Below are 24,849 nucleotides of genomic sequence, written 5' to 3' on the forward strand. Positions count from 1 at the left end.
GGCTGACACGGGGGAATGAGGGACACAAAACTGTGACGAGCGTGGATTGAGCTGCGTGCACGCGCGTCAACATTCACGCATGCGCACATCACAGCCACACGCATACACAGCACTCACGCATGCGCACATACACACGCATACACAGGCACACCCCCGTCACCTACACGCATACACAGAGACCCCTCCACACACACCAGCCCCTCTCCTCTCGGCTCCACACACACGCACACGCATTTACACTTACACAGACACGCAGGCACCCAGACAGGCAACCCCCCCCCCCCCCCCGTCACACACACGCATACACACAGACTCCAGGACACATACACATACACACACACATGCACGCTCACACACATACACAGTCCGCCGCCGCGCGCGCGCACACAGATGCCCCCCGCCCCCCCCCAACAAGGCGACGCCCCACTCACCGGCATCCTCAGTGCAGCGGCTCCCACCGGCAGCAAGACTCTTCTACCCTTCTTCGGCACCGGGGCGCAGGGTAGGCTCCTGCCTGCTCCGGTGCGCCAAACAATCGCGGCTCTTCCGTGGGAGGCGGGGTAGGCTCCCGCCCTCCTACTTCCGGTTGTCCCGCCCGGCCTGCCTGACTTCCTGTTCGCAGGCCGGCGGAAAACGAAAGCGGGAGTCCGCCGTAATTGCTTACCTTAGGGCAAAGGAGCGTGTGCGCGGCGGTTTCCTTTGCCGCGCGCGTTGATTGGTGAATGCGCAGTGAGTATTTTTTATAAAACTGTAAAATACTTGAATCAAATGCGCATCACGACGTCTGCGCATGTCCGTGACTTGGTATGATACAAGGAGGCAGGAGAGGAGAGTGTGCGAGCGGCCGGTTTCCTTTGCCGTGCATGTTGTTTTGCCAAGCGTGTTGTTCGTTGAGGGTGGAATGCGCAGTGAGTTTTTTATGAGAAAATTATTAGGTACAATTGCACGGACTTGATTCCTGGAGTACACCCTGTCCACGCACAGAGGACTCCTGAGCCGTGGATGGATCTGGTTTCCCAGGCGACCGATGGCCGGGTTGTGTGCCTGGCCCTCTCCATCAAGTCTTCGTCTGATCTGTTTTGATAAGGACGGGTCGGGTGGGTTCGTTGTTATGGGTGATTGATTTTTTTTTTTGTAAGTACATTCCTCCAAGATACAGTGAAACGTTTAGTACTTTGGTATTGCGGGTACATTTTGTCTCTTACCTCGTAGCTTCTAATCTACGGCCTTGTGCTGTTGCAGGAACATATCATTTTGCCATTTTGTTCAGACATTGACCAAGCTTAGCTCCTCTGACATAAACCAGTGCACGCAGAAGAGGTACCCGTTTTATGCCACAAAAGGAACAGTAATGATGAGTGCAGAGTGAGTGCAGAGTGACAGTGAGTGCAGAGTGCATGCAGTGAGTGCAGAGTGACAGTGAGTGCAGAGTGCATGCAGAGTGACAGTGAGTGCAGAGTGACAGTGAGTGCAGAGTGACAGTGAGTGCAGAGTGACAGTGAGTGCAGAGTGAGTGCAGAGTGACAGTGAGTGCAGAGTGCATGCAGTGAGTGCAGAGTGACAGTGAGTGCAGAGTGCATGCAGAGTGACAGTGAGTGCAGAGTGACAGTGAGTGCGGAGTGACAGTGAGTGCAGAGTGCGTGCAGAGTGACAGTGAGTGCAGAGTGAGTGCAGAGTGACAGTGAGTGCAGAGTGACAGTGAGTGCGGAGTGACAGTGAGTGCAGAGTGACAGTGAGTGCAGAGTGACAGTGAGTGCAGAGTGACAGTGAGTGCAGAGTGACAGTGAGTGCGGAGTGACAGTGAGTGCGAAGTGACAGTGAGTGCGAAGTGACAGTGAGTGCAGAGTGACAGTGAGTGCAGAGTGACAGTGAGTGCAGAGTGCAGAGTGACAGTGAGTGCAGAGTGACAGTGAGTGCGGAGTGACAGTGAGTGCGGAGTGACAGTGAGTGCAGAGTGACAGTGAGTGCAGAGTGACAGTGAGTGCAGAGTGACAGTGAGTGCAGAGTGACAGTGAGTGCAGAGTGCAGAGTGACAGTGAGTGCAGAGTGACAGTGAGTGCAGAGTGACAGTGAGTGCAGAGTGACAGTGAGTGCAGAGTGACAGTGAGTGCAGAGTGACAGTGAGTGCAGAGTGAGTGCAGAGTGACAGTGAGTGCAGAGTGAGTGCAGAGTGACAGTGAGTGCAGAGTGACAGTGAGTGCAGAGTGACAGTGAGTGCAGAGTGACAGTGAGTGCAGAGTGCGTGCAGAGTGACAGTGAGTGCAGAGTGACAGTGAGTGCAGAGTGACAGTGAGTGCAGAGTGAGTGCAGAGTGACAGTGAGTGCAGAGTGAGTGCAGAGTGACAGTGAGTGCAGAGTGAGTGCAGAGTGACAGTGAGTGCAGAGTGACAGTGAGTGCAGAGTGACAGTGAGTGCAGAGTGACAGTGAGTGCAGAGTGCGTGCAGAGTGACAGTGCGTGCAGAGTGACAGTGCGTGCAGAGTGACAGTGAGTGCAGAGTGACAGTGAGTACAGTCACTCAGCACCACCACATTATCAGTCAGAACCACCACAGCATCACTCAGAACCACCACAGCACCACTCAGCACCACCACAGCATCACTCAGCATCACTCAGCACCACCACAGCACCACCATAGCACCACTCAGCACCACCACTGCATCACTCAGCATCACCACAGCCCCATTCAGCACCACCACAGCATCACTCAGCACCACCACAGCACAAATATGTTCTCTCAATGTTTCAAGCTTTATTACAAATGTCACAAAAAGATGTTAATATTTCACTTCTGTTCTTGGATTTTGTTACAATAAAATACACTGAACATAATCTTCACAAAAGTTATTTACAAAAGTTTAAGCTATTGCCATTATAAATTACAATCACTTTTATTAAGTATTAAAAAAAATTAAAAGCCATTGTTATTTGTAATATCAATACATCTAAGTCACGTAAATACAAATGTTGCATTACAAATGCTATAGGTGTCACATTTGCGAAAGTTATAACTATTGGCATTGTAAATGACAAAGCTATTAATTTAGCTATTTTCAAAACGAACACATAAATGAACGTTTGGTGAATTTCCATTAAAATATTTGACTTTTTTACTAAGATATTATTATACTGTTTTATGCAAACAAAATTTAGATACTGCATAAATAACTTTAATAAAACATATTTTATATGAAGCTTTTTATGTAAAAAAAAAAATATAGCATAAAGCAAAAAACAATTGCCATTTACAATGCTAATAGCTCAAACTTAAATAATGCGAGACCTATTGCATTGCAAATGCTTGTTTTCTTCCCTACCTGATTTCCCTTTTGTCTTGTATCTAAAAGAATGCTTATGAATGGGTTTCGATTGCTTTATAATTTCTTATTTTCTACTTTGGGCACATTGGTTCCCTTGGACACTATATGTTGGTATCTGGTCATTTATTTATGATTTGCGATTGCGGGTTCAGTCGAGCTTAGAAAAAGAAAAAAGTTGGCCATTCACTTTCTATTCGAATTCTTGAAACTGTGAATCTAAAGCCATTTACCTAAATTTATAGGTGTTCTTATAAACAATTTGTAAAGGTTAATTTTCTTTTAATAATGAATTTGGTTTCTATTTATAATGGTTCATATATGTATAATATGAATTTTATTACGACCGTCATCTTTACCACTAAGATGGCGGCCGTTTATGGTAGTATTAATAATATTAGTGACCTACGTCGCTTTCAGTACTGGAGTGATGATTTTGGCGGGATTGGGCATCAAAACGCCACTTAAGGAAAACGTGGAAAGGTTAGATTCCCTTCTTTTAAAATGATTTCTGTCTTATAATTCTTGACTTAAAATAATTCAATATGTATAATATAAATGGTATTACGATCGTTACTTTACCATTTAAAGATGGCGACCGTTTACTGTAGTAAGAATAAGGGTAGTGTCCTACGTCTATTTTGTGTCTAAAGTGAATGTTCTGGCGGGATCGTGTATTTAAAATGCCGCGTAAGGACAGCTCGGTTGTTATTGAAACGGAACCCCTTCTGAAGACGTGAGGAGTACTCTCCTTGGTAGGTTTAGGGGCATGTACATGGGCTCTCGTGGTTCCCCGGGCAATACTGAGTGACTGTCGGCTCACCTACAGGGAGTCCTTTCAAATATGCAGCGATTTAAATTTCGGCATTACTCGGCACGTAGATTACCGGTTTGGTTCGTTTCGCTTTTGCTGTTTCCTATCGTTTAAACATCAATGCTAGTGGTTATATTGTGTTATCTGTGATAAGATACGGGTCATAATATACTTCTGGGTTACTACAGCGGGAACCCAACTAAATCAGACCTACCTATGTTCTTGCCGCCTTTATAGGTTTAACGTGTTGGGTTACTATTAACTAACAATAACTTAGCGTGGATTAGCTAGGTGTTTACAATATGACCTCTCCTTACACATATATGGACTAACTGTCCATCGTGCTTATAGCTATTTAAATGCATTATAAACTGATTTTAATATGTTATGGTTAAAGCTGAAAATATATATGGGTTTGTTTCCCACAGATCTAAACTACATATTATCCTATATGAAGAACTCTGAGATATACAATGGATTGAGGTAACTCTCCTGAACCCTTTTTATTGGAGATAGGCCTTTAATTAATTCCATCTATCTTAAGACATGTAGTATTTGCATTACATGGTTATGATGAGCCTTTGTTGTTTTTAGGCTAAGTGTGCGCTGATATAGCACCGTGGTGGTTAAAAATGATCTTTTAGAAGAGTATGGACCCTAATTGATTATCTTCTTTCTTCTAGTTCCAATTTATAATTGAGGAACAACTGTCTTCTGGAATTTGCCTATATAATTTGTTATTTGGATTGATTTTTGGGTGAGTCAACTCTCTACCTTCAGCCAATCTATGCTTCTAAGGAGAGTTCGTCCTGTATAAACTGGACAGGGTTATTAAAGATTGATACTTTGCCCTTTAAAATATGGTTTTGGTAATATGTTTACTTGCCCTCACATTCTTTCATGACTTTTTTTCATAATTTTGGGTAATAAGGTTTGTATATATAATTTTATATATATCTTTTTTCTCGCTGTGGTGATTTATTACACTTGGGTTTTCTTTTTTTTCTTTCTGGAAATTGGAACTTTCACTCCGTGCATGTTTACTCACTTTTCAGTATTGAATCTGATAGGTGTTCTGTGGATCCTCATGTGACTCTTTCTAGTTTCTGTACACACTTTATGTCTTTATAGCTTTAATTCTTTGGTTTTGGATGGAGTATATATCCACTGGTGAAGGATTGGTTTTGTATATAAAGAGAAACGTATACATAATGGATTTGTTTATTCTGTTGTAGCCCTGAAGAAGTCATTTGGGTGATTGTACCCTCTGACGAAACACGTGTTGGCACTGGTCCTTTTGATCTATTGGCTACATTCTGTATGAACTTGATGAAGACTGTGAAGAGATTTGATGTATGAAGAGAAAAGAAATGGAAATTAAAGGAATTTGATTCGATGAACTTTTGAAAGAACACTCATTTGATTGTGGCTATCTTTTCTCTTGGAACAATATAAGAACTGGCATATATGTGCTCGGGGACAATTTATTTTTTGTTATTGAATTCTCTGTTTTCAGAGGACTCCTTTGGGGACGCAAGTGGCCGCTTTCCCCTGTTCCCTTGAGCCATCTTAGTAGGAGAATATTAATTTAGATGTAGTTGCGCAAGAGCTACCCAGCCACTATCTGTTCTGCTTTTAATCACAGACCTATTTCTCGTCTTCCTCTACCTGCAAAACTGGTGGAAAAACTTATGAATGAACACCTAACTCACTATCTGCAGAACAACTGCCTAGACGAAACCCAGTTTGGTTTTAGGGCAGAACACAGTACCGAATCTGCCATAATTAAAGCCACAGACGAAATCAGAACAGTTCTGGATACAGGAGACGCTGCTGCTCTGATTTTGCTTGAAGTGTCTGAGGCCTTCGACACGGTTGATCACAATTTGTTACTTAAGCGGCTGAATTCCATTGGCATCTCCAACAAGGCTTTCACACTGGTCTCTTCCTTTCTGTCCGGAAGAATACAATCGGTAGCTTTGGGCAGCCACGATTCTCCTTCCTTTGTCCTTCCATGTGGGGTCCCACAGGGCTCATCCTTGAGCCCCACTCTTTATAATATTTATGTATCCGAATTGGCGACACTTATTAGATCTTGCAAACTGGCATTGACATCATATGCAGACGATACACAAATTGTCTTGTCTGTTTTTAAAAATACTCTACTACTGATGCAACATTTTTAAGGACTGCATGCTGGCAGTCAGCTCCTGGGTGAGCTCTCATTGTTTTAGAGTGAATTCAGATAAACCTGAAATAGTCATTTTCGGCAATTTTTCGCCGGACTGGTCACAGAATTGATGAACTAGGGACGGCACCCATCCCAGTCGCCAAGGCAAAGAACCTCGGCGTGAATATTGATATTAAATTGAACTTTGAGACACAGGTTAATGCTTTCTCCTCAGCGAGCTTCTTTCTTCTTAAGGTAATCAAAAAATACTACCTTTCATCCCTGTGGAAAGCAAGAAAACAGTGATTACTTTATTGATTCTTGCCAAACTAGACTACTGCAATGGCCTCTATCTTGGTATGCCTGAGAAGCAACTTCATAAGATGCAAATGATCCAGAATGCAGCCGCTAGGCCCTTGTTGGGAATCCCCAAGTTTCACTCAGTCAAAAAACGATTGCAAAAGCTGCACTGGCTCCCAGTTAAGAGCGGTATCCTCTTTAAGGTCCTTTGAATTACCTATAGGGCACTTCATGATACTAGTCCTTAGTTCCTGAGCCGCCTGCTATACTGGTTTGTCCCTAAAAAGACATCTTTGCTCAGATGGAGCTAAATTGATAGCAACTCCAAGATTTTTCAAAACCAGCTGGGGTGGTAGAAGCTTTAGGGTGGCAGCCACTAAACTCTGGAATGATCTTCCCATCTCCATTAGAGCAGTTCCGACCTCGTTTCAGGAATGCCCTGAAAACCTGGCTGTTTAATAGGACCGTGCCTTGCATGAACCTGCCTACTCCGGACCTCAGCGCCAAGATTCCTCTGGGTATTCATGCGCTTAAAAGATCTATTAACATAATATTACATGGGACCACTTAACAGCTATAAGCACTATATTCAGTAGCCGGTCTTCCGTGAATTTCTGGTCCACTCTTCTGTTAGTTTTTATCTGGTGTTATGTTTTTTATGTTGCAGTATTGTCTCTTTCTCCTTTAAAGCGCCGGGACACTCTTTTTGAGTAGCCGCGCGCTATAGAAATAAATAAATAACATAACATAACATATAACATAACACTACATTATCATGTGCATTAAAATTGCATAAAATGCTCTGTGCAAACTGATTGGCATATACATGAATTCCAAAGACCATTGTTTTACTATCGTAATATAATTAAAAATGTTCTTCTCCATTAATACATGATTCTTTTCTTCCGGTATTTATAAACTTGAATCAAAGCATAACAAACCACCTCCATCAACTCATTAAACGACATCCAGAAATCACAACAAATCTGATATGTTTGTAACCTGTGAAACGTGCACACGCATTAAGATCAACTAGAAACAAAAGGGAACTTTTTTAATAGGTCCTTCAGCACACTTGTGAGACTTACAATGAAGCAACCAAAAGGCTTGAAGAATCTTGGAAAGCCACATTAATATATGGGATATGATATAGAGATTACTTATGTCAACAACCTGGGGATGTGGCACAAAGCCACATCAATGATCAATCCACTTACAGGCGGAGACATCTTGTCCCTTCCTCCCATCACCTCAAGAAAAAGAGACAACCTTTTAAGTTTTACAGGAGTCCATTTCTGCCCTACACGTGATACTAGAGAAACCTCAAATAGTTTGCTGTTCATTTTGGTTAGCTTAGAAGTGAATCCAGACCTTTGGCGTGTCCACAGGCTTTGCAGCTTGAATCCATTGGTTAAGGGCAGGGCGAAGCAACGAGTGGGATGGATTTTAGGATGACTAATGTATTTTCCCTATGGGTCACGTAAGAATACTTTTTTGAATAAGTGATGCCTTTCGTTTTGTGAGTGTGTCTGCTACATTTTTTCAGGCAACTAACATTTGTAAGTTGTAGCTCATTCGCCAATACGTCCGTGATCTCTTGTGGCAGTTCTTACAAAGCAGCAATATTCCTAGTTTGCAGGGAATTTTCTAATGTACAGTAAGACGTTTGCATCCATCACAATAAATACAGCTTTAAAAAAAATCTTTTGTATTTCTAGCTCCCCATGCTGTGGCTGATGAGCCTCGGATTGTAAAAAAAAATCTCTGTTGCCCCCTCACATTTGTGTCAGAGAATCAGTATGGGCCATATTCAAAAATGTAAATTATGGCCAAAAATAACTTATTTAATTCTGCAAGGACTCACAAAGATTTCTAGTAAATGTTAATGCATTTTCAACTGCAGATTTCTACGCCAAGCCCGCAGGAGTAAATCCCAATCAAGAATTGAGAAGTGGGTGCCCCTAGGCATGATCTGACTTGGACAAACATATGTATAAGGGGCATCCCCATATTTTGATCTAATAGGCTTTGCACCCTAGAAAGGATCAAAGATTTACTCCAGCCAAACTGAAGTTTCAATATGTGAAGGGGAATGGATGTCCCCCAGATTTTCTAGGGATGTAGGGGAAGAGCTTTCTTCCCACAGCTTAAAAAAGATTTCCTAGTGTAGAAAAAAAGTGTCAATTTACACAGTGGCCTCCATTCCCAAATAGAGAATTCTACACTATGTAACAATTTGCCCAGCGGTAATGGGAGCCTGCAATAACTGTCACTGAACGCTCCCAGTAGTACACCACTAAACCTTCGCCAGTACAGTTTTTCTGGTATAGAACTGGGAACATTTGTGAATAGGGAAAAAAGTTAATTTAGGTGAGATGTAAATCCCAATCAGTACTTTTACACGATATTTGTGAATAGGGTCCTATATGTCTGCTAAGTGTGTTTTTTAGAGAACAGGTGTACAAACATACATACACAGCTTTGCTGCACCCTTCACTCCTTTAGAGTTTTGCAAGGTTCTTCTCGTCCGCCACCCAGATTAATATCTTTGTTTTCTCAGAGTTGATCTCATGTATATTTAAACAAAATGGCTCTTCAGAAGTTACACTTCAGAGAAGCAGTCAGCTGTGCATAAAAAGGCTCCACGAGTGACCTTGTAAGGAAAAATTATGCATTCTTTGCCCTACAAGTAATTTTGATGCAAAAAAGCGCGTGGCGTGAAAAGCACTTCATGTGGCCATAGCTGCCAAGGTTTCAGATTGCAATAAATGCCATTCCAACGACTATGAGTGACACTTTCTCGCAAGGAAAATCAAGCGATGAAGATCAGGGAAACATATAAATATCAGAAACTGCACCCATTTGAGCAGCGAGAAACTCTAAGAAGATCTTAAAACTGAGTCAAAACACCAGAAATGGAAGGGCACTGACCGGAGACAGGCTGTGTGACTGCAGTTCTTGGTAGCAGAGGGCAGGCAGGCAGGCACTGCAGCTGCTCAGAAGATGACCACATTGATCTGATTATTCACAACAACACGATAAAAAGCACATTTTACAGCATAGTAAGAATATGTATCCTCCCCCTTCTGATTCTCTGCAATCTTCTCAATATTCCAAGGTCGACGGGCACTCCGGAGAGCGTTTATCAGCTAAATATTTAAGGGAAAGCACAAAAACGTACAGACATTCGGCAGTAAACTGCCTTTGTGAATGTAGTACGCGCCCTTTAGCTCATATTGTTTATGGTCACATGAGCGTGACGACATAGAGAACATAATGAACAAAGGTGAAACTTGGGAGTTACAAAATCATTAATTCCATAAATCACAAAGGATGGCAACACACCATGATTAACAGTAATATAAATAGACATTCTGATCAAAGCCATGCACTGTTAAAGTCACAGTACTCGCAGCTAAGGATGATTTTGGCAATGGTAAAAGACCCAAAAACAAGTAAAGACGTAAATGGGTAAACAAGTAATATATTGCAGCCTTTTATAACACCCTTTTGGGCTGGGAAATAAACATTGCCTTTTAAAATGTTCACTGTGAAAATAAAATATAACAAACAGTTGAGGAGTTTAAGGAAGAAGGAGGTAAAAGAAAAGGTGAAAGCGACAGAGGAAAAACAACGCGTCCTGTACCGTAGGGTGATGGCCACAGAGGCGGGGCTGGCAGCGGAAGCACAATTCGTTTTGCAACACAGGACTGAAACTGTCTCACTGGGCTGGGTCACCATAACAATAAGTCTCCTAGGCCCGCCAGAAGGATAAATTGCTTCGCTGGCAGAGTGTCCATTGCAGGTCCAAAACGAGACGATTTCTAGTACATTGGGCGAGCATAGGAAATTGGGTCTAACTTTGTGACCCAGCTAGGAGAAGGAGTGGACAGCAAAGACAAACGACCAAAGTACAATAGCCCAAACACGCTTAAAAGTGCTGCTTCGGGTTAGTTCTAAGGCCAATACGATAGCGACTAACGTCAGAGAGAAAAAGGCTTTTGCTGTTGGATCAAGGGGAGGAATGCACTTGTGGTGGAGGGTGCACAAGCCCCACCAACCAACCTGCTAGATGCCCATAGTTCTCGTCACAATGCCCCTCAAACTTCAGCCCACATCCCTTGCCCCACAGGCTATCTCAGCCAAAGTCCCTAAGCACTCACTGGGAGATGTATACAGCACAGAGCAGAGAACTAGACCAGTGTTTAGTAGATTCAAAATGGGACATGCCGCGTAGGAGTTTCTGAATACTAGAAAGACCTCTCATGGAAATAATAGCTTCAGATGATACCAGCAGATCTTCCAAATATTTGATCAACTATCCATATGCTAGACCAAATATGAGATTTGTCGACATGCCCAAGACACTGCAGTTTGATAGACTGGAAGCCACAAGACTACGTTACTGAGACCATAAATTCAGCTGTCTCGTCCTCAAACCTGTTTTTGCACTCAATAGTGATTTAACTGTAATGCTCATTGTACAAGAAGATATTGATTTTTATCCAGCTACACATACGACTTATAAGCATAATGAAAACCATCAGTGTCCTTACGTTGCACATTTCTCGAACAATCGCCTTTTCTTTTTCACTGAGGTCTTCTTCATAGGTGTCCTGCATTTGCCGGTCCAAATTTTCATGCACTTCAAGGACCTATGTAAAATTAAAAATATTTTTCACCATGACTTATTGTTAAACATATTCTAATCACACAAAGTAGTAAAAATAACAATCAGCACTTTAGGCGCAATAGCAATAGTTTGCTCATTTCGGGTGAGGGCGGGGAGAAGGTCTACCATGGATTACTATATTGGGATTTTTATTAATATTTTCGTCACAGGTTCAAGTAATTCAATGGTTACGGATGATGTACTCTGCAGCAAATAATTTAAATTCTGATGTTTTCTAAAACATTAAGATTTAATCTCCAAGACACTACTGGCCTTATTATTACTTTAGCGGTGTGGCAGGGGGCAGCTCCCCGCTGCCACAACGCCAAAGTTATATTAAGAACGCGCGACGAATTCCGACTGGAATCCAGGTCAGTGGTCCTGCAGCAGCTGTCCCATGGCGGGGCAGTGCTGAGGCTCATACGCTCATACGTGAGCATTTGCAAGGCACAGCAATGGGAACGCCATTGCACGTTCCTGAAATCTATGCCCTGCAGGAACTAAGGATGCATGCATACAGGGGGGCACACCATGTGCCCCCCCAGCATGCATCTCCTGTCTCAGAGGTAATAGGTGGCCCTGTAGGGCCCCCTTTGTTTCTTCACATCCACACTTTTCATGGCGACATGAAAAGTGTGGCGGTGAGGAAACTCCTAATATGCTTGCAGGTGCCGCAGAGGCACCGTCAGATACTAGGGGCCTCAGACCGCTGCAAGACTACCAAGGATCACGGAGGCAAAAGCAGCGGTCCCATGGCGGTTCAACCACTCTACTTGTAATAGGGCGATTCGACAACCGGTGCGGTGGTAGCCACACCACCATCATGGGTTTCGCGGTGTGACAACATAATGAGGCCCTATGCAACCGTGGAAGTTTGTATTTCACAAAAAAAGACATTAATTTCAGGGACCGCCCCTATATTGTTTTAGGATTACTTCAAATTGCTATTGCTTTGACTTGGACAGTTTTCTCTTCTAACTCAAGACGTATCAATTTGGGTCCTTGGGCCAAATTGAGGTGGGAGAGTTAATAGTAATAGCCAATATATCAGTTAGGTTGATGCAGTTGTCATGTGAAGTAATAGTGTTGAGTTAACCGCAGTGCACCCTGTAAATTGTCGATTGTGCAAGATCTGCATGTCTGACTATTCTTGCTGAAAACTATTGCCTCTAATAAATTGCACGGAAATTAGCAGAGTTAGCTTGAAATGCAATTGCAACTTGTCTTGTGCTTGACACCAATGAGCCTTTAACCACATATAGCTCTATATGTTAAGAAATTGAACTTTTACATGGGTGGCTGACATGAAATTGACAAGCGGGTTAAGAACCCCAAAGAGTGGAGAATGCAATCCAATTTTAGCATCTGGAAAGGGATAATCTGCTGAGCTGGCCATCCAGGAATGTATCTACTGGCGGCACTGCTGTGTTTTTATGAAGATCATCATCCTGGGAAAGATGGTGGGATCCACATTCAGGTCAATGAGGCATAAGCTACACTGATACCTTTGGTACAGTACCATGAAACAGACTCCTCAAATCAGCAGTCATATTTTAGGATATTATGTGAAAATACATTGAGTAAGGTCCACACAGCATATTGCACCTGGTGTTTTCTAACATCAGAGGACAGGATCCGATCTCAAATTGCTTAACAGTGACTAATAATGCCTTGAACAGCAAGATATAAGATCTTCCTTGAATGAAGTTTGTATAAGAGATCATTTTTTTTTCAATTTTGATCTTTAATACTGATCAAGCACAGCTCAGGTTTCTTTTGTGAGGATTTATCTTAGGGTAAAGTGCAATTCTGGTCTCATTACCACAAACAAATCATATCTCTTATTTCTGAATTTTAATAACTACTCAGAACTCTAGAATCCATGCAGGCCTGTTAGTCTGAATGAATGGACAGGTCTCTAGGCAAAAGGTGGTGCGGTTTAATTCATGTGAACTTTACCAACAACATACCAGCATTAAGCAGCAACTATAGGGCTAGATTTAAGATTTCCACTGGAAGGTGATAAGTTTGAAATTTTAAAACAAAAATAAAATATGAAGTCTCTATTAAAACTAAAGCAGACAGTTTAATCAAAGAATTAAATGAAGTATGGTAAGAGAGGTAGTTTTTAAAGCATGATCTCACTGACCACATTGTGAATACCTGCCTTCTTACTTACCGAAGAAGTATCGTGAACATTTTCAGTTCCAGAGGACAGTTCTTTCTACATCAAAATAATTATTTAAAGAAATCAAAAAATAATGAACTTATAATTGACTCTTTAACCCCTTCGACGCTGATGACGAGCTGGGCTCGTCATGGCGTAGCCTCCTGGCACGCTGATGACAAACCCAGCTCGTCACGTAAAGTGCGATTTACGAAAACTCAGCGCAGGAGCGGAATTCCGCTAGCGCGCATGGAGTTAATTTTTGCTTTGCTGTGTTCCCATAGGAAATTGCCATCTCCTGATGCCCTAAAAGTCTAAAGCAGAGGTCTCCCATGTGGTGTCATGGTTTCATACTATGATCTAATTGCTCCAGCTTTCTACTCAGGCGTGGCAACTTCCTTGCTGAGATGTCAACAGGAAAGTGATTATTCGCTCCTTGAAATATCCTGGGTTTTCGTGAAACACTCAACCTTCACCTATCCCCTTGGACACTCCAACATAAAGGGACAATTTACCAGAGTCCCGAAGGTTCAGGAGAAGTGTTCAATTTGGTGATAGTGCCCGAAGAAAAGACATTTAAATGACAGCTCAAAAGTAGGAATGGGCAAGACATAGGAAGGTACGAAGGAGTAGGGGATGGCGGGATACTTGGTGAGACTGGAATGGTGTTTTACAGGATTGTTTTGCTAAGTTTCTAATTGTGCAACGGGTGAGTAAGTACCGTGATCAATAGTAAGAAAACTCAATGGTTTACAGTATCTTTCATAATCTTCGTGTAATCCCTTGTTCATGTTATTGTATGTGAACAGTACCAACTCGGTGCTATATGGTTCAGAAGTTCAAAAGCAAAGGAGTAACGTTGACCCAAGTAATAACATGAGTCATTGAAAGCGCTGTGAGACGATAGCGTTTGCGAAGTTAGCTATGTGAGCAGTCAATATGCATAACCTCTTCCTGTGACTGTTGTTACAGGAAAATATTACCGGTCCTAAAGCCTACATTGTATGTGCTTGATAAGTCTAAATGAAGTCACAGTAATTTATCTTTACCTTAACCCCTTGCATGCTGATGACGGCCCCCGTCCGTCATGCAGCACGGTGGGTGGTGCTGATGACGGCTGGGGGCCGTCATGAACCCGCCCACTCTTTAGAAGTGCCGCACAGGCGCAGAATCGCGGCAGCACGCAAGGGGTTAAAGGTCTGTTGACATACTTTACTTTACACTATTCTTTATGTCAAATGGAGTTCTGAAAGTGCAGGAACATCATCTTATGTATTCTTCTGTAGTCCATGATTAAAAAAAACAAAATTGTTGGACCTGGCCCTTTTTGCAGGGTTTCCCCCAACATTTTGTCTTGCCCCAGTATTTTTCTGACCCTCTTTTTGCGGGCTTTAGGACTCTGGGCACTTTACCACTTTCTGACCAGTGCTAAAGTACAAGTACTTCCTGTCTAAAATGTAATGGTATTTGGTTTCTCCATAATCAGCATATTTGATTCACTAGTACATCCCTAGTACCGTGCACCATGCGTGCCCAGGGCCTGTAACTCAAATGCTACTAGTGGGCCTCCAGCACTAATTGTGCCACCCACATAAGTAGCCCTGCAAACATGTCTCACTGCATTGGCGCACACCCGGGAAACATTAACCTGATGACAAGCACAGAGTTGTTTGCCACATAACTCATGGTCAAAGTTGGGAAATCTGTGTAGGTGTAAGGAAGGACTTTGGCCAAGATGTAAAAATATTTTGAAAATGGTCATCTGATGAAAATGTAGATATTTAGAGTAGTTGCCAACCAATTAAGTTTAGAATGGTTAATGTGCAAGACATTTTGCATTCAACATAATCATGAGATCTTAGATGCTATTTAACAGGCCTGGATGAATGCCTGTGAAGTCAGTAATCGATTTAAAATTGGGCATTTTGGCACAAAACTACTATTGTCAAAAATTGACTGAAAAGGTTTCAATGTAGAACAATTTGCCTGAAAGGGTTTTTTCATGAGAGAAAACACTTATTAGATAAACTTTATCAAATTCGTCAGAGTATTATTAACAAAATATATTGTTTATTATGCATTATAGTTTAAGGATTACCACGACCAGGATCTGTGACAAGTACCGTACACCCCAAACTGCCAGGTGTTGGAGTTAGAATAGTATTTATATAATCACGTTGGGTTAAAAATGCCACAGTATTAATACATATAGTATAAATGGCTGTGTGCATTACAGTACTGTGAAAAACGCTATGCATAAGATTTGTAACAAATACCTTGCAACAGATATTCCAGGACTGGGGTTATAAAAGTAAATTTATTCGAGGACTGGGGTTATAAAAGTAATTTATCTATTATCAGAATATTGTTAGGGAAAATTAGATAAACGTCCAAATAAATATTTTCTAATAAAATAATCCAACAAAAATTATTGATTACTCTGTAGAGCACAATTTTAATAAATATATTCCAATTCAAAACGTTCCTATTAAAACACGTCAGCAATATACTTTGGGTAAAAACACTTTCAGCGTTTTATTCTGAACACGCGATGGGGAATACCACAGTAGAAAAGTCAGGTCTTCTTGGTGTATTGCAGTTTACACCGACACATATCTCTGCAGAACATCTATAATTCATACAATAACAAAGGATTTGGACACGTTTCTGCCCAAAATATTTAAGCCAGGAGATTTATCTTTGTCCAGGATAGCCTCTGTGCAAACGTACCCAAATGTACGCATTGCCTGCAAAGGTATTCATGTATTTTGTGGAGTCTGTGGAAATTCTATCCTGAAAACCAGTTTTGGCAGAGCAAATGCAGAGCGCTACGAGTGCTCATTGTAATAAAACAAAGGCAGACCTACCTTCATAGCATGCACAACAGCCTCTGGTTTCTGCACCCCAGGGACATACCCAGCAGGGGGTGTAGACGCAAGTTCAGGAGTCTTGCGGGCAGGACCCTGTATAAACCATACAAGAAAAATCAGTGCCTCTGTGTCTTCGGCAATTGGGAAAGCATTCTTACAGCATGCAAAACACTGATGCTTTCAGAAATACACTGCATGGAAAACGAGGGAAGTGGTGAAGGTCACACAGCATAATATATGCATGTATCCTGTGAAAAGGAAGCTGGAGGAAGGACAAGCTGGATAAACTCCAAAATAAACTAAGCTGAACAAACAAAAGAGGCTGCTACACTTAAACAACCACAAAAAACTCAAGACTGTTTCAGAGATAACCTACAAAACTGAGACACCGAGGTAATAGGACATCGAAGGCATATTTACTCCACCATTTTAATGTAGCTCTAGACATATTTGAGCAGTCACCTCCTGAAATCCTGATTTATAAATAAATAAATTAAACGTGATTAACAAAACAACTTCTTACATGTACTTTGTACGCCCATGCACGCATACGCACACACGCACACCCACCCACAGTTTTAAAACAATTTTACACATTTGATATGAAAAAAGCTGAAATGTTTGTACTAAATACGGATGTAAAAATATTTGATGTAATTAACCTAATTGCGAGTAAAGTGTTCTAAGTCAACAGCATCCATCAGTTTAGGGACACACTAGATCGCATACAACCTTCATTGTAAGTCTGAAGAAAGCAAAGGTTTGTTTTAACCCACAGATCAAGTCTTGACTTGCTGACATTGCATTGAGTGGCTTCCTTCCCTACTTCAATTGGTAGAATCCAACAACTACAAAGGCAAGAAGATACCACCACAGATGTACTAAAGGAAGTCTTCTACTGTGCTGAATGTGTAAACACATCCCAAAGGAAATAGAGATTCAGAAAGAGCCAGGAAAGTAATTTTCTCATTTTAGCCCCCCAAAACTTTGGAACAACCTCCCCCCAGCGCCATAGGTTTAGTGGAGTGGTGTGGCTCACCAGTTAGAGGAGGCAGACCCGGGAGCAGAAGTCGGCCGGGACCAGGGTTCAATTCCCGAGGCGGCAGGGTCGTGGACTTGGGTCAGCGGACTCGATAATTCTCGCTTCGGTGCCTACTCTAATCTGGGGTCTCACTCGGCAACTCTGAGCATTAGCTTGCCTAATCTCCAAAACGCCCCCCCCCCCCCCCCCAACGCCGGGGATGCCTGGCTACACCCTGGGGACTCCCAGCAGGGACCATCCCACAGGGAAAGCCAGGACGGGTTCCCCAGCGTGGCACAGCGCCAGGAAAACTCCGGGTAGCAGCGCGCTTTACAAGTGCAAACATAATAATAATAATAATAATAATAATAATAATAACAACCCTGGAAACAATTCCGAAAGCATCTGAAGCCCCACTGGAGCAGAGAACTTTTCTCCAACCAGCTAATAATGCCAGGAACACGTCCCTTGAGACTCATCCTACCCACCAATATTTTACATTGATCTGTGATGATGACCCAAGGCCATCCTCTGTTACCCTGATTAACAGAACATTCACAGTCCCATCACTCTACGCAACGTCAAAGTCTCAACGCTATACAAGCTTAAATGGTTGTTGTGCACCCCTCAGCTACATATAAGGCATGCCTTTATTAAAAATATACATCAAATGCCAGGCCTGCCCCGTTATGTCATGTAGTTAACATTACTGCCCTCAAATTAGGACAGTATGCGAAGTTTCCTAAAACATTAGAAAGCATGCTGTAGCTTTCAAAACAAATGCTGGACAAATGTATTATACCTGAGTAAACTGACACATCTCTGTCGAAACACCTGCTTTCCTACCAAGCCTTTTACAACAGTGGTGAACATAAAGAATTATAGTTGCGAACTACCAATAACGTTTGTATTTCACTGAGGGTGTTCCAGTAACATCAAATAGACAACTAAGACCCAGAGGCTGTGCAGGTGTAGGATTGAACTTCGCTAATTGGTTTGTAGTCCCATTCATTGTTTTTATTGGTTACTAATTCTGCCTATTGTTTTCATCCAATCAGAGAAATGCCTATTGCCTGCTCCAGATGTAGTATTAAACCTAGAGCCCAAAAAACAATATTTTACAATTGTATCCATTTTTGTAGCTGGTGAATTGTATCCAGGATTCAGAAGCATTTGCATTACTCCATGCTTTAGTACAACACCAACAGCGCTATTGCATGGCTCCTGGCGACGTTTCAAACTGAAACACAAAAGTTCACCGAGTGGTCGGCTGCAGTTAGGAAAGTAGATGTTCGATTGGGGAAAAAAAGTTGAATCCAAAAATGGACACTATTTTGAAAATATAAGTGTGCAAAACAACATATGTATTTATTAATTCTCTCCTTGTATTGAGACTACTTTCAGAATTGGGTAAAGCACGCTTACGGATCCGTGGTTGGTAAGGGGAAGCCATGTGCCTCGGGTACTATCTCAATAGCGCATTCTGAGATCATTCATTGCCTATGCGTTCTGGAACGTTTACGTGTTTAATATTCTAGGGAGTAAAATATTCATGCTCTGCCTCCAAGTATATATAGGATTAGCCTGAGCCTCAGCTACATCGATAAATTTAGAGAGAGGACATTTTGGCACATTAACTCCTCGGAGTTGGTGGGCGTCCATTAACTGAAATATTGAGTAAGGTTGAGGAAAGGGCTGGATCATCTTCAAAAGGATCTTCAGAGACACGCACACAAGATGGACGCTGGCTATGTTCTTGATCAGCGGAAGCATTATAAAAAAAAAAAATCTTGGTCTACTTTTCCTCTAACTTAACTGGGCCCTTTACGATTAGACAAATGGCAGCATTAGCCTTTACCACATAGGTGATGGTCCTCTGATGGATCTTTCTCCGCCATTACGAAGGGTGGGAATTAGGATGTCCAGAACCATGTTAGCCACACACCGAGGACCATTAATTAGTAGGTAACCACCAATTCGAATAGCACTGTTCAATGAAAGAACACCAGGAGACAATATAGACTTATGCAAATATAAGAAATTTGAATATTGTATTAATGATCCAAAATCAATCTACATAAGTAACGTTTTAAGATTCTCAGTCAAGAATCTTATAGCATGGTGTACTAAAACCACACATTTAGTCAACGTTGCTATCCAAAGGAGCATGATTATTAGAGAATGACAGATTACAGATTCTTACCACCATTAAAGGCAGAGAGTGGGTTGTAGTCTCTCATAAAATTCAAAGTTACAAATTCCCAACACCATTAAAGGCAGAAACCGATTCATTAACAAAATTCAAAGGGGCAGATGTAGGACCGTTTTAGCAGACGCTTAAGGACAATCAGGCTGTTAACGACTGCTAAAACGCTGTTTTTCGTGTACCAACCCTATTTTACGAGTCTGTAACCTCATACCTGGAGAAGTGTGGCTCACTGGTTAGAGGAGGCAGACCTGGAAGCAGAGGTCAGCCCGGGACCAGGGTTCAATTCCCGGCTCGGCAGGGTCTTGAGTCCTAAAATGTCCATGGACTCAACAATTCTCGCTCCGGTGCCTACTCGATTCACGGGTTCACACTCTGCGACTCTGGGCAATAGCTTGCTTAATCTCCACAACGGCCCCTCGCGGCGGGATGCCTGGCTTTCACCTTGCGGATACCCTGCCGGGGTTATCTCACAGGGGAATACCAGGACGAGTTCCCTAAGCAAGTGCTTAGAAACCGCTCGGTGATTTGCGCTATATAAATTCCTGTACATTTACATTTACATACCGACTCACAAAATAGGGTTTGCGAGTCGATATTAGGAAGAGGTAGGAGCTCAGCCAGCCGTACCTAAAATCACTCAGGAGTTTGCCTTAAGTGTTCCTCTTTCAAATCATAAAATAAATCATAATTATTCGAGGATTATTCTAGAAGGTGGGGCCTCTCACAACCTTTTCATGGACTACATTTTTCGGCACTAATCTGAGTAAAAGAGAAAAGGCACAATGGACTATTTCATCAAGCAGACCGTCGGTTCCCGCAGCCCTTTCAGAAAGAAAGCACCAAGAATTAATCCTTTCAAACAAATCAGTGACCGAGTGGCATGCAACATTCAAACAGGATCCTCCCACCTACACAATGCGCACGTTACTCATTACCGGCCTGTCAGGGGATAAATGCACTCTCTGAAAACTCCCTTCTGTCAGCTGTTATGAGAAACACAAGTCAGTACATTGTTGGTTCTCACGTGGTTTTGTCTTCGGCTTGCCTGAGAAGTGGGTCAAAAGTTATGAAGCTTATCAGTTTCTGTTGATTTATCTTAATGAACCAGAAATAACTGTAGGACTGACATGCCCTCGGAATACCTGTCCACATTGTTCATTGACAGCTTCCATTATGACCTGGCAATAGCCTAATTCGTACCGTACACACCTGATTTAGTGGCATCCAAATTAATTTCATCATGTGCTCTCACCACCAGAAAAAAATCCAAATACCATTATATTGCTAAAAGGTTATGTCAGGAGAGACTTTAGAGCAAAGAACGCACCACCAAAAGAAAGAAGGTGCTGCTAAAGTCTCCTGTATTTAGTTTTTTTTTAATTTATAGTTTATTAAGCATTGCACTAAAGACTGTCAGGATTTATACAAGAATATCTACGAAACACAAATCAAATGATAGTACACAAATGTGCAAAATCTGAAATTTCTATAAATCTTGACACCATAAATGCAATTAATTTTTTACAATTTTGCATCAAAATTTGGCTCTTCAAACTAAATAGTTATGGACCTTCCTCCAAATATTCTCACAGAATTTGTGTGCAGGTTTGCAAAGTCAGTTAATGCTCACTGCTGACATCTGATATGATCTACAAGATACATATTCGTATCAGGGCAAGGGCAACATAGGCCTCCATCCTTCGGTGGATGACAAAGCGGGTATTAGTAACGCTTATTATTTACTGCACTTACCAACAGCAGAAATGAGGTACAGAGTGCTTCATAACAAGGAATTTGTACATGCACACACTAAGCTGAATTGTCCAGGAAGGCAAAGCTTTACATGTCATTAGTCTAAATTAACTAAATCTCCATATCCAAGTGGTTCACTGAAAATGAGAGCGTGGAAAACAGCACATTTTAAGTAGTGAAAATGCTTTCTCATGCAGAGTTCATGGTACTATTCAATCTTGAAGTGTCATTTCCAACATGGAGTAAGTGAAGTGCTGGAATCGTATGCGAATTCCACAAAAAATTGGAAATTTGTTTTTAACACAAGCTAAGCCTAAGGTGGTGAAATGACAAAGCTGATAAACTAGAATAAAAGCTAAAGGAATGCAAAAACTGAATGAAAAATAATCAATAAAGCCCCATGTCACCTGTGAACAGCACTTTAACGAGACTGTACGCAATAACTGTATTGAAGATTTTGCACACTTGCTGCAAAAAACAAAATCACAGACATGATAAAGTGTAGCCAAAACTATAAAGCAACAACATCTGATCTATAAACTGCAAGAGTAATAATAAAAATCAATACTGAAAATGCAGCTACATGAAAGAAGGAGACAAGGAGGGAAAGAAGTCACACAGGAAGAAGGGAAGAACGAGGGCAAGAGGAGACAACAAGAATGAAAAGAGTGTGTACACCAGAAAATTAATCCAATGAATAGTATATACCGAAGCGAGGGCGATTGCTACTTCGTTACCAGATACTGCTACAATGCAGTCCCAAATATTCTTCCAATGTGGATTATAGCAATATTTTAAAGTATGGAAGTGTTATGTTGTATTTGCCCTGTAACTAGGTCTACCAGAATTATATGATTATGCAGAGTTTTCCACATAAATATGCCCAGATATTGTTAACATGGGTAAAAATGGCAAACAGCGAAGTAATACTGCTATAACGGCCAGATTCATCAATGTCCCGATTTGCGAGTCCTTAATAGCGATTATTAAGGAATCGCTATTAAGGACTTGCAAATCGGGATTCATGTAGAAATCGCAAAATAAATTGCGATTCCTACAGCCTCCTTATTTGCGATTAGCAATTTGCCAATCGCAAATAAGGATGCGATTTCAAGGGTGCCAGGGGTGTCCAAAGGACACCCTGTAGCACCCCTGAAATGTCAATGTAGACTCATGTTGCGCACACACATGTCCAAAGGACATGTGTGTGTGTAACATCAAACTTAGAAAAATGCACTAAAGTGCATTTTTATAAGTTTTCGCTATTTACCACGAAGCCTGACTTTGCGGTAAATAGCGGCCAAAAATAGCGAATTCGCAATTTAAAAATGGTTAATGAATTGCATTTAAGGAATCTCAAATAGAGATTCCTTAAATGCAATTCCTCGCAATTTAGCGATTTCGCAATTTCTGCATTTGGGATGATGAATCCCAAATGCAAAAATTGCACTTGCAAAGGGCCAGATTCTCAGAATCTGGGCCTTTGCGAGCCCATTTTTTCTTAGATGAATCTAGCTGTAATTTCCATAGGTAGTACTCATAATTTGCGTTTTCCATGTCCACAAAAATTAAGTCAGCCTGACTCATAATGTGGTTCTCCCTTTACCGCATGTTTACAGTGGTCTTACCGGATACAACCAAGGAATCAATATTAAAGAAAGCGCTCTTGAAGGAGATGCCTTCGAGCAGTACCTGTTCCCAAGTTTGCGGCAGCACTCAAAAATGGAGGCAAGTCGGCTCACGCTTCCATTGCACCACTGGGCACAGTGCTGTGGGCGCACCTGGTCAGGGGTCTGCACATCATAACATCCAGACTGTCACCCAAGCACGGTCCTGCCAGGATTCAGCCATCTTTCTACCAGACCGTGCTGCCGGGCGTCTTCAGAGGCCCTGCCTACAACAAGTTCTCATGCGTAAAGCCGGTGATAAGCCCTTGTTTCTTTCACATACTTTCCAGACAGGGGTTTGTTTAATCAATGCTTGTTTCAATTTCATTTCGCGTTTTCATTTCCTTTTGGGAGTTACATACTGGAATATATTCTTCGAGCCTGGGAGCCGCGTAGGCCTTGATTATTCACAGCTGCTCTGATTTTAAGCCAGTCCCCTCCCTTGGAGAGGCCGAGCTGGAAATGCTTCCATGAGCATGCTTTCTGCTTACAGATGTTGTTCCAGCAACTTCCTATAATGGCAGACAGGCCTAGTGCAAGGTGTTTTTCCACCTAAGCCCAAGTTAAATTTTGATGGACCTTACCAGCCCAGACCTACACCCAGACTTGGTCGCCCAGCACCATAAAAACACTAAACAAGCGGTGGCAAAGCCAAGAGGTCTGGCGTTGCTCACCAGCCTTTTAGCTTGGTCAAAGTTTCCTTTATTTTGTCACACTTTTTTCAAAACTTTATTGTTGAGGATGCTGTAACACACTTACTTATAGGGCTTTTAACCAGCCCTCTTCATCCATTGGTCTGTTACTGTGCCATTCACATTTTCTTCTAACCACTAGAGCATACAGCACAGGGCAATGGTTCAGCACACTTCAGCTATTGGCATACTTCACTGTGACAGCATTCCGCCGTTTCACGGGGAGCACATCCGCACTGAAAGGAGTACCCCTCATTGTCACAGCCTGCTATGGGACTGATGGCGGCCCAGCAGCTTCCCTAACAATAAAGCAGTACAAAATCCATATCAAAACAAAACGGATGCCAGGCCTATAGGCTTCGCCAACTCTTCTGTTCTTCAAATGACAGTCTTAATGCGGTATTAAGGAAGAAGGTAACTTCGCTTTCATATTCGAGGCCTGGATCCAATTAGATCTAGGATTCTTCTTTGGGGCAGAGGCGTTCATTACTGCCTGGCACCCAGGAAGGGTCAATGCAATGTCTACCGGCTGCAGTTCGGGCACTGTGTTTCACACTAAGCTCTCTACTTGGCAGCCAATCTTCTCTAATTTTTGGGTGATTTCAGTAGTGCATGGCTAGTATTTATACATTGAGCAAAAGCTCAACCATACTGCAAAACAGCTTCAATTTTACTTAAGTTCTATGCAGTGTGACCTATTAAGCTCTTTAACACACTAATTCTGCAGATGTGTTCCCTTTATTTTATTATTCCAGCTTTCTTCTACCCTGTTGGGCCAACAAGTCACAATTGTATTTTTTTTTTACAATGTTCGTTGCACACTACATTTGGCTCCACATGTACTAAATTCACACGTGTTGCCTGCCAGACGTTTTCGGCACTTCTTCAAAAGTGTGAAAATCCCTTAGTAACCTATGCAAATTTTCAGTTTTTTCCAACATTGCTTAACTATGAGGGCAACACATGTTTCCTCAGCACTTCATTTTCTCGGTAGAGAAGTAAGAGGGGATCATCTCATAAGATTGGGATTTGCCCAGGATTACACACTTTGGTCAGTATTAGAGCTCAGAATTACTGGTTCCACAGGCAGCAATTTAGCAACTTGATCAAAATTTAGGATACTTTCAAATTCTCGACAAGCAAATGCAAATTTCCACTGCGCTTATGAATATTCCACTACTCCTAAAATATACGGTGTC

General features: G+C 42.0%; 1 protein-coding gene across 2 annotated transcripts in view; it reads right to left on the reverse strand.

Annotated features, from left to right (window-relative positions):
- Positions 1 to 24,849, reverse strand: part of CCDC85C (coiled-coil domain containing 85C) — a 270,400-nt gene that overhangs the window by 20,967 nt on the left and 224,584 nt on the right. For both annotated transcript variants that reach the window (XM_086937759.1, XM_086937758.1), the window contains 2 exons: positions 16,307 to 16,402; positions 11,157 to 11,255 (listed from right to left, as the gene is read on the reverse strand). In XM_086937759.1, coding sequence (XP_086793885.1) covers positions 11,157 to 11,255; positions 16,307 to 16,402 — 195 coding nt within the window. The remainder of the gene's footprint in view (positions 1 to 11,156; positions 11,256 to 16,306; positions 16,403 to 24,849) is intronic.

Source organism: Lissotriton vulgaris, chromosome 9, assembly GCF_964263255.1.
Source record: "Lissotriton vulgaris chromosome 9, aLisVul1.2, whole genome shotgun sequence".
Taxonomy (NCBI): domain Eukaryota; kingdom Metazoa; phylum Chordata; class Amphibia; order Caudata; family Salamandridae; genus Lissotriton; species Lissotriton vulgaris.